An 11309-nucleotide genomic window follows, 5' to 3' on the forward strand; every position below is an offset into this window, starting at 1 on the left:
CAAAAAGTTATTTACATCCAGCGATAGACTGATTCTAGTGCTCTAAGTATCTTCAGTTTGATCCTTCAACTCGCTATAGAAAGCTCACACGTCGAGTTTACACGGAGGTAGGTTAATTTGTTTTCCCGAAATCTTGTTTGTTTAGGGCTCCTTGAAATTCTTGGATGCAGTTAAATTCGTATTTTATCCGAAAGCCCCAACCAAAAGAGCTTATTTTTTGCATGTAAAACGTAAAATAATTCAGCTTTCTGCTAAAGTTAACTTTTTGTTGAACCGCTGTATATTTTGGTCTTAATTTACTTCGAAATTTTTTCGTGCGACTTTTGCGTATTTGCCAGTTCTCAGCCACCCCGCTCGCTATCAGTTTAATGCTTTTGTTTTAATATAATTTCATCTGCTGCAGCAATAATGAAAGAAAGAAATGTTTTAAAAATAAAGTTCAATTAAATATCTAAGTTTTGAGCTGACTTTTGTCTTTTCTATTATTTCTACAACACCTAACTCTTCCAAGACCTTTTCACTGCAAAATAAACCATCTAAATGCATTGGTCACACAATGTAGTTCTGCGGGTTTGCCAGACCCTGCACATAGGCAAGCAACTAGGCGCGTTAAAAACCTTCTTTTCCAAAGTAAAACAAAGTCTCATAAAATAATTTGGGATCGACATAACATAAACAAGTTTACAGAGTGATTTTATGACTGTAGAAATTAATTGAGCCTTTTTATACAGAATATTAGGCACAAGCTTTTTGGTGGCCGAAAACTGGGTCCGGGTGGCCGAGAACTGGGCCCACAAACGAAGCTTTTATTTTTATTATTGCTCAGGCAAATTAATTATTGACCGGTCGATAGCTTTACCACAAAAAGCTGAATAATGTAGTTAGCTCTGGGCAACATTTGAAGTTCCTGCAGTTCCTCTGAGGTAAGAAATACAAGTTTACGTCAAAAGTGGCCGAGAACTGGGCCCCATACTGTACAGTAAACTTGATCTTTTCAAAGAATTTGTAAAATATTGTCAATGTTTTCAATCTTTTTCCTTCTGAGAGCGTTTCAAGAACTTTCTCTTTACGATATTAACTTTCCATAACAGGTCATTTGTTTTAGGCTTTGGAAGAGCGCATGAAAGGTTGTAAGCTTATAAAAGTATATAAACAATAAAGTTGTTACTTACAAGTTGACTTGTTGTATATATTGCACGCTCTTGTCTTTACAAGTGCAGCTCAGGAATGTGCATAATAGAACAATTATTTGGCCTTCGGCTTCGGCAGATAACAGAAACTTTGGCCTTGATAATTATCGCTATCATGCTCAACCTCATCCAATAATTGTTAAATATGCTACGAAGATATATGCAGTCATGGAAGGAAGATTTAATCAGCTCTTGCGAGAGAGGAACCAGTAGGGAGACGAGCCAACTCACCCAGGAAGGCAGTTCGATGGACTTGACAACCTCCCAGTGATTTTTTGACATTTCAACGGTCTAAAAGATACTCAATTGTAAAGTTATAACCTCACTCACTACCAAAACATTTAAAAAAAGGGTTCCGACCACGAAACCGCCATGTTTATCTTCATGGTGCGGTCGACGATCAAGAAAGGGTCTGAGAAAGGTGAATCAGTAAAGCTCTAGGCGCGCAAAGAATTCTGTGCGGCTTTAAAAAAATAATCTCCTTGAAGCTGATTGGTTAATTTTTTCGGTCAGATCACCTGGATAGGCCAAAAAGTCGTCATTTCAGGGAAATTTAATACACCTAGAAGATATACAAGACCTTGCTTGGAAATTAGCAAAGTAGATCTAGACATTGAAGACGAAAGAAAGAAATCCAAGAAATAAATATTGTTCCTATTAAGCAAAATAGATTAATCAAGCAATAAACCAAGGACATACAAGCCAAGGGGGGTCTGGGTCTGTCAAGTCCATGTAAAGACGTATCTGAGATTGCTCCCGCTCGTTTCAACTAGTTATCTTACATTGCAACTGTTTTATGGAAGAGATTATCAGTGTTTTGAAACGTAAAACAAGAGGAAGTAGCAGCAGCAGCTCAGAGAGTGCTCTGACACCAAATGAAAAGAAACCTTGTTCTCCGTCGGAGACCACTGACGAGATCAACATGGCGCTCGAAATGGGTGAAGATCTTAGCTTGAAAATCCAGTTTGTTGTCAGTGGCAACATCAACTTAGGAAAACACAAAGGTATAAGATAGATTTAAATTTATTTAGAGTCACTCCTATGCTGTGTTTTTAGCTTGCACGGGTAATGGTCCTTAAGCACAGAATTAAAGACCTACATTTAGTGCTTACGCTTTCTATTATCACATTCTTAGCGGGAGAATATTCAATATAGACTGGCTGCATGAAAGCTTACAGACATTCAACAAGAAATATTGCATGCTAAAATAAAGTCCTCATTAGACATTAATGAATAAGAGGACATCTGAAACATTCAATACTATCATTTCTGTGCTTTGGTTAAAAACGCTTTTTTCTTAATCCACAGCGCCATTGTCCCAAGTGGCCTTTAATGCCATAAAATTAACAAAGACGTGGTAAACGAAACAGACCATATCTTGCATTAAGAAGTATGGGTTGAAACCTGCAAGGGAGTCTCAAAACCTGGAGAAAGAAAAGGCGGCCCAGATTGTTGCAGTGTATCTGCTTCAAAATGAAATTGTTCTCATTAATGCTACAAAGGATTTAAAGCATGTTCAATGGGCAGATATATATAGCCTAAAATGGCTTTCTAGGTTTTACTTGCCAAAACGTTGTTGATGACTTGCTTATGTTGTTGATGAGTGCAGGTTTCGTAACACTTTGTTAAGGAAATTATGTACAATGAAATTTTTTTCTTTTTTATTTCATTAAATAGAACAGTTGATTGTCCTTGTTAGCTTCTGTGATATTCAAAAGTCCGTGAAACTCCTATCTGAAATAAGGAAACAATATTAAATAGTTGAGTACATTCAAAAAAATTATGAAACCACTGACATTTGTGTATTGGCTTAGACCCACCCTGTCTTACCCTGATAAACCATGACAGAATATTGGCAAATATGAGTTTCTGTCTATAAACCCCTGTTGTGTTATCTTGTCATTCAATAATGGTAAATGTTAATAAACCATGATGGAAAGTTACAAAACATGAATGTGTATATTGATCAACCCATCTTGTGCTACCTTGATATTCCAAAAATTGTAAATGTTAATAAACCATGATAGAGAATTAGATAACATGGATGTATTTCTTCATAAACCCATCTTGTATTATCCTGACTTTCCATAATGGTAAATTTTTTTTAACCATGATGGAAGAATTAATTTACATTGACAAGGAACAACTTTACCATTTGAGAGTGTGTCAAATGACAGCCCCTTCTTCAAGTACAGACCACACATTTTAAGTATCCTCTAACATCGGCTTTTGGTGTGAAGGCAAGTAGATCCAGTTGTATGACAGTTTGTTCATAGTCATGAATGAGATTGGAGTGGTGTTATCCTGGAAACTCTGTAAGGGAACTGCATTCCACAAGGTTGAAGATCAATTAATTAAGATGGACTCAGGGCTCCACTGTTTGCACATCTACATCGATACATTGTAACTGCTGTCAGTAGAGGCAAAAAACTGAACTTTGTGTTCCATGAGGTATCTGTTAAGCTTGATCCCTTTCATGCCATACAGAGAATGACCTCAAAAATACCTAATAAGGGAGGTGATGGTCCACTGTGAAGAAACAGATGTTGGGCCCAAAAGAGACAGGTCGACTCCTTCAGAGGATGTTATTGAGCAAAACATGTGTTGGATCCCTTAAAAACAGCAAGTTGGGATTTTTAACCTTGTTATGTTCATTTAAATATTTGTTTTCTCTGTTTCAGTGGTAGGCCTGTAAACTCTCGAAGAGATATAAAGCTAATTGCATGACCACTATAACCGACATTTACATTTTTTATTCTGGGTAGTTTTTTGCCTATTTTAGTTAATTTAAGTTATGCTGTAATTTTTTTCCATTTAATTTATTTTTTTGGCAAAATAAAATGGTTGTTAATCTTTGGATGTTGTCCAAGTAATCCTCAAAGAACTACAACCTCAAAGAAAGTGGTCCAACATCAGCCATGCAGACAAGACAGTAATCAAAGAACTCAAAGAGAAGAACTACATCTGCCTCCCCAGCGATAAAGGCACAGAATTCTGCGTAATACAGCAAGACACGTACACACAAGTAGCCCTAGCTCACCTCAGCGACTCCAACACCTATCAAAAGATACCCCGAATGTCGGCCAAAACAGTCGAGAACAAAGTAAACTCTACTTGGAAATGTTGTGAAATAGAAGTCCTAGTCCCAGTCTCTATTTAGAGCACGTGTTCGCCGGTCTATGTATTGCCTCGATTTCATGTAATAAATCGGAGTTGTAGTTTGTACAGCCATGTTGAATGTGTTCATTCACATTTCATTAAATACTAAAGCATAACATGGTGTCAGAAAGCGGAGAATAATGAATCAACTCCCACCACCGAAGCCGCTATCATTCGAGGGAAATGTTGCAGAGAATTGGAGACGTTGGATTCAGCAATTCAGGCTTTTTCTCAACGCGACGGGCTTCGACAAGAAACCAGCGAAAGTACAGTGTTAGACCTTGTTAACAGTTGCCGGAGAGGAGGCGCTGGAAATCTTTAATACATTCGGTCTCAGCAATGAAGACAAGGATAAGATAAATGTCGTGATCAAGAAATTCGAAGAATATTGTACGCCAAAGAAGAATGTAGCATACGAGCGACATGTGTTTAACACGAGGGCACAAGGAGCGACCGAAGGAATCGATGCTTACGTCACGGAACTGCGCAAGCTTGCAAGAAACTGTGAGTTTGGAGAATTGCATGATTCTATAATTCGTGATCGTATTGTGTGTGGTATCAGAAGTATCGAGGTCAGGAAACGTCTTCTGCGAGAAAAAGATTTAAATTTGGATCGAGCAGTTGAAATGTGTAAGTCATCTGAGATTACTGAAAATCAGGCGAAAAATATGGTTGTAGGTCAGGATGACCGAGAGGTGCACTATGTGAAAGACGATTCCAAAAAACTACCCGGAAAATCGAGACGGGGAAATGGAAAGCACAACCAAACAAAGAAACCGTTCAACTGTAGAAGATGTGGAAAGTACACCAGCCTATGAAATGCCCAGCCTATGGTCAGGTTTGCCACAAATGTAAACAAAGGAATCATTACTCGAAAATGTGCCAGTCCAAGCCAAGGGACAGTTCAAAACAAGTAAGTGAGTTCACATGTGATGATTCAGATACAGATGAGTTGTTTATTGGGGTCTTGGGAACTAAACCACTGACTCAGAAAGATTGGATGCAAAGTGTAGTGATCAATAAACTCCAGGTCAATATGGAGTTAGACACTGGTGCACAATGCAATGTTTTGTCGTATGCGTTGTATTGTAAACTGACACGTGAGAAAATGAAGAAGTCGAAAACCCGACTCGTGTCTTATACAGGCCACAAGATGCCAGTGATGGGTAAAGCTACACTCAATGTGAAACTTAGAGGAAAGTCCCACCCTGTTGAATTTCAAATAATTGAGCATCCAGCCACTCCAGTAATTGGTCTTCAAACCTGTCATGATTTAAATTTGGTCAAGAGAGTCAGCTCAGTTGATACCCAGGGGGAGGAAAACCTGTCCAGTGACAATAATCAAGATGTCAATGAAATCCTCAAGAAGTATGAAGATGTGTTCGATGGTATTGGATGTTTGAAGGGTACTTATCAAATTAAGATTGATCCTAATGTAAGTCCAGTGGTACATCCACCTCGAAAAATACCTTTCACTCAGAGAGAGAAAGTCAAGGAAGAACTTGACCGCATGGAAAAACTTGGTGTTATTCGTAAAGCCGAGGAACCAACTGAATGGGTTAGTTCTTTAGTAGTCGTGGAGAAACCAAATGGTCAGGTGCGATTGTGTTTAGATCCTCGAGATCTAAATAAAGCTATCCAGAGAGAGCATTATCCTATGAAAACTGTTGAAGAAGTTGCAGCTGAATTGAGTGATGCCAAGGTATTTAGTGTTCTTGATGCCACATCTGGCTTTTGGCATATTAAGCTTGACGAGAAAAGTTCAGAGCTGTTAACATTCAACACACCATTTGGTCGATACCAGTACCTTAGAATGCCATTTGGTATCAACTCAGCCCCCGAGATCTTTCAAAAGAGAATGACTCAAGCCTTTGAGGACTTGAGTGGAGTGAAGACAATCGCTGATGATATTCTTATCTGGGGCAGAAATGAAGTTGAGCACAACCATCGCCTAGAGCAAGTGTTGGAACGTTCAAGGAAAGTTGGACTGAAGCTCAACCGAAGTAAAATGAAGATTTTGACAGCTGAAGTTCCATACATTGGCCATGTGTTGACATCCAACGGATTGAAACCAGATCCTAGCAAGGTGCGTGCAGTGGAGGAAATGCCATCTCCAGCAGATAAGCCAGCACTTTTAAGATTCCTTGGAATGGTGAATTACATGGGTAAATTCATACCCAACCTAGCAGACCTAACTCAGCCACTAAGAGAGCTTCTGCACAAAGAGGTGGAATGGCATTGGTCTGAAAGACAAGAGAAAGCATTCCGAGCCATTAAAGAAAAGTTGACAAGTGATGCGACACTCCAGTATTATGATGTTGAAACTCCCCTTACAGTATCAGTAGATGCATCATCCTATGGACTTGGGGCATGTTTGCTTCAAGAAGGTAGACCAGTGTGCTACGCATCCAGATCACTTAACTCTGCTGAAAAAAATTATGCGCAGATAGAGAAAGAACTGTTGGCAATTGTGTATGGTTGTACCAAATTTCACCAGTATGTTTATGGCAAGAAAGTAAAAGTCCAAACCGACCACAAGCCTTTGGAAGCCTTGTTCAAGAAACCATTATTCCAAACACCACAGAGATTACAGCGAATGATGTTAAGGTTACAGCGTTATGACCTGCAAGTGGAGTATGAACCAGGCAAAAACTTGTTCATTGCAGACACTCTAAGTCGTGCTCCAGAAGAAAGCAATGAAACTGCAGCCAACACAAAGGATGAATTTGAGGTACTCACCCTTGAAAACATGCCAATCAGTGAGGTGAAATTGGAAGAGTTTAAAGATGAAACAAGGAAAGATGAAACACTACAGAAGCTCAAGACCACAGTGAAAAGTGGATGGCCAGAAAGGAAGTCTCAAGTAGACCTTGAGCTTCGCGAGTATTGGAACATTTAGGAAGAAATTTCTGTGTGTGCTGATTTGCTAATGAGAAGTGACAAATTGATTGTACCTATTTCGCTCAGAGATGAGATGCTAAGAGTAATACACAGTAGCCACTTAGGCATCGAGAAGTGTAAACGAAGAGCCAGAGATATTTTGTTTTGGCCAGGAATGAACCAACAGATAGCAGATGTGGTATCCAAGTGCAATACCTGTAACATGTACAGAAATTCTCAAGCAAAAGAACCACTCAAGAGCCATGAATTACCTGAAAGGCCATGGCAAAAGATCGCAGTTGATTTGTTTGAACTTGACAAACAAGAATATGTGGTTATGGTTGATTACTACTCAAAGTTCTTTGAGGTGTCCCACTTGCCTAACAGTAAAAGCAAGACAGTGATTAACCTTATCAAACCACAGTTAGCAAGATATGGAATACCTGAGGTGATAGTCAGTGACAATGGCCCTGAATTCAGTAGCCATGAGTTTGCAGAATTTGCTAAGGAATATGGCTTCAAGCATATTACCTCATCACCCAGATACCCACAGAGTAATGGTCTTGCAGAACGAGCTGTGCAAACAGCTAAGAACCTTATGAAAAAAGCAAAAGTTGAACGAAAGGATTATCAGCTTGCGTTGCTTGACTACCGAAACACTCCAATTGAGGAAATTGGCCTCTCACCAGCACAGATGCTTATGGAACGTCGAACTAGAACCAAACTACCTACTACACCTGTATTGCTAAAGCCACTATATCCAACCGAAAACATCAAGGAAGGTCTCAGTCGTCGGGCAGAAATACAGCAGCAGTATTACAGCCGAAATGCGAAAGTTCTGAAACCTCTGAATACAGGAGACACTGTTCGAGTTAGAAAGCCAGGACAGAAAACATGGACACCTGCGCTAGTTACCAGGGTAACCGAAGCGCCAAGATCGTACATTATTGACTCAGAAGGAGCAAGCTACCGAAGCAACAGGCGCGATCTGATTAAGACAACTGAAGCAACCAATCAGCAGCAGGATCTAGAAGAATCCAAAACCAACACCACCAGTCCAGTCCATGATTCCGTGAGCTCTGAGAAAGTCAGTTTCAGTGGTCGAGTTATCCGTACACCTGTTTGGTCCAAAGACTATGTGACCAGTTAGTGAGAACATTTCATAAGTTGTTACCAGACTTTGTTGATATTAAGTGAACAGTGTGTCTGATGCAAGTCATGAACATTACGAATAAGTCAGATTTTTATGCTCATTTCTTGTAGTTTCGTTTATTTTGTTGCATGCAAGATTTTTGTTAAAAAAAAGGGAGATGTTGTGAAATAGAAGTCCTAGTCCCAGTCTCTATTTAGAGCACGTGTTCGCCGGTCTATGGATTGCCTCGATTTCATGTAATAAATCGGAGTTGTAGTTTGTACAGCCATGTTGAATGTGTTCATTCACATTTCATTAAATACTAAAGCATAACAGGAAAAACGTCTGCCTACAGAACCAGTTCCCCCCTTTTGTCCGGAAGAGCTTCATCGCCACAAACACCGACCTCCCCAGGTTCTACCACCTCATCAAAACCCACAAAACTGGTCCAGTCATTAAAATACGACCCATTGTATCTAACACCAATGGACCAACACAGCGCCTCTCGTGGCTGCTCGCCAACGCCCTTAAACCAATGCTGAAGGACGTTCCAGCGCATCTAGAAAACAGCCTCGAGCTCATCAAGTGCATCCAAGTAGGCGATTTCACCACCAATAAAACACTACCATATCCATGCAGCCTCGATGTGGTATCCTTGTACACTTCAATACCCATACAAGAAGCCATTACCAACGCCACCGACAGAATTCACGCCCCAATACTCCGCCTCACCAAACAAGACATATCAGACCTTCTCACAGTCACGCTAGAAAACATGTACTTCTCCTTCAATGGTCAAGTTTACCGCCAAAAAGAAGGTCTGCCTGTGGGTTCCAACATCTCAGGCATTCTGGCCATCCTGTTCATGGACCGACTGGAAACCATTGCCCTCTCCTCACACTTATCTATAAGCCCCTACCGGAGATATGTTGACGACATTTATCTCCAGACAACTGGCGAGGAAATGGCAGACCAATTCCACTATGCAATGAACAATCTGCACCCTACATTGAAATTTGAAATTGAGAAACCAGAAACAACACCCAATGGCTTATCTCTATCACTACTTGATTTCAATGTCACCATCTTCAAAGACGGCAAAAGCTCTTTTGAATTCTACAAAAAAAAAGCAAAGAAACCACTATTTGTTCATCACCAATCAGCAATCCCGGAAAAATCAAAGATCAACTTCATTCGTAATGAGCGGAAACGTATCGACGATAAATGTTCCACAAAAACGACCGCCAAAAAACATCAAAACATGTTCGACGACGTCCTCCGTCTTAACGGGTATCCTGAAAGCACTATAAACAAAACTAAACACTCTCAGAAGCATAAAAAAGACCCTCGACCTACCAACACAGAATGGTCTTACTTGAAAATCCCATATGTCTCCGAACGTCTCAACTACAAGATCACTAACATTTTCCGGAAAGAGGGTATACCAGTACGGGTCACGCACAAGTCATACACGCTTAGACGAGCTCTCTCTCAGAACAACACGGAACGGACATGCACGAGGGCCAACTGCCCTGTCTCCGACACCAAATTGTGCTTATTACGCAACGCTGTTTACCAACTCACGTGTAACAATTGCAACCAATACTACATCGGGAGCACTACACGCTTTATCCACAATCGAGTAAGAGAACACCTGAACAATGACAATTCCTCCGTGAAGAAACACATTTCAAAGTGCCAAAACAAAGTCCACAAAGGCATCGAAATCAAGACCATTGTACTAGAAAACGACCCCGCAAACCTACGATTGTTTGAAGCTTTTTACATACGGAACTACAAACCTGCCCTCAACTCACGAGAAGAGTGCAGTGAATTCGCGGACTTGTTATTCTAATACTTATTTTAACATATCTAGAGACTCTTTGTATTTTGACACTCGCTCGTTAGACCACATTTTCATTTTTATTCATATTTGTATCTTATTAATTAGCATTTACATTTACCGCCCACATTCTTTCGCTTTTCTCACGTTTTATTTTACATCTGTATATAAGCCTCGCGCGGAATATTTCCTATTATCCCTGATGATGCCGTAGATCGGCAAAAGCTTGGATCTTAAAACTTTTTAACACAGTAGTGTAAGGCCTCAGTTGAACTTTTAACTTTTTTAAAATGGTTGTTGTTGTTATGTTCTATTTTCTTAACCAGCGCTATTGCAATAACGTTAGAGCTTAGAACATTGGAAAGCAGTTTCCAACTTATTTTTTTGAGAGAAAATAAAGTGTACGGTATTTGTGTTATGTTATGTGACATTCACCGTTAAAAGTTAAAGTTTAAGAGTCTGACAAAATTCCCAAACATGTCAAATTGATCGCAATTTTGCGCAAATTCAATAAGCATAGAACAAATAGCACAATACATTTTCTGTGGAGTTTGGCGTACGCATTTTTACTTCATCCACACACTTGAACGAAGAAAGACGTTCGCCACGATTTGATTGTTGGTTCCCAGGCTCAACCGTGTTGTAACAAACTTTTTTTTTGAAATCGAGTGTCCTTGTTGTTGGAAATGGAGGAATTTGTCCAAATCCTGAAGAGGCTCATCGTAGAACTTTTGTTGAGGGAATCTGTTTTGTCAACAGTTGTTAACATTCTGCCGAATGCCCGCCCAATAATTGATAGATGTAGTAGAGTAATTGTACAGTGCCACAAAACCGCAACCAATTGTAACTCGTTTGAAAAGTCTTGCTTACTACAGAAAATTAATTCTAAGTTTGACTGGTTCACGAGATAAGCCTCCTCCTTTGTTATTTCCCGGAGTGACAACCTTTTTATAGGAAATTAACAATTATTGTCATTAATAAATAAATGTCAACATGTTTACTTGATGCATCTAACCAGAATTTTTCTTAAAATCGTTTTAATTTTGTGTCTCTTTTGTTTGCATTGTTAAAATGTTGTATTCCTGTAATAAGGTAGTGGTTTTGG

At 39.6% G+C, this 11309-nt stretch overlaps 1 protein-coding gene across 1 annotated transcript; it reads left to right on the top strand.

The window, feature by feature from the left end:
- The first annotated feature begins 8896 nt into the window (after nucleotides 1–8896).
- On the top strand, nucleotides 8897–10216 carry LOC144648368 (uncharacterized). Its single transcript, XM_078507950.1, has one exon. The coding sequence runs from the start codon at nucleotides 8897–8899 to the stop codon at nucleotides 10214–10216; it is 1320 nt and encodes a 439-aa protein (XP_078364076.1).
- The last annotated feature ends 1093 nt before the right edge of the window (nucleotides 10217–11309 follow it).

Source organism: Oculina patagonica, chromosome 4, assembly GCF_052425735.1.
Source record: "Oculina patagonica isolate OP01 chromosome 4, crgOcupat, whole genome shotgun sequence".
Lineage (NCBI taxonomy): Eukaryota > Metazoa > Cnidaria > Anthozoa > Scleractinia > Oculinidae > Oculina > Oculina patagonica.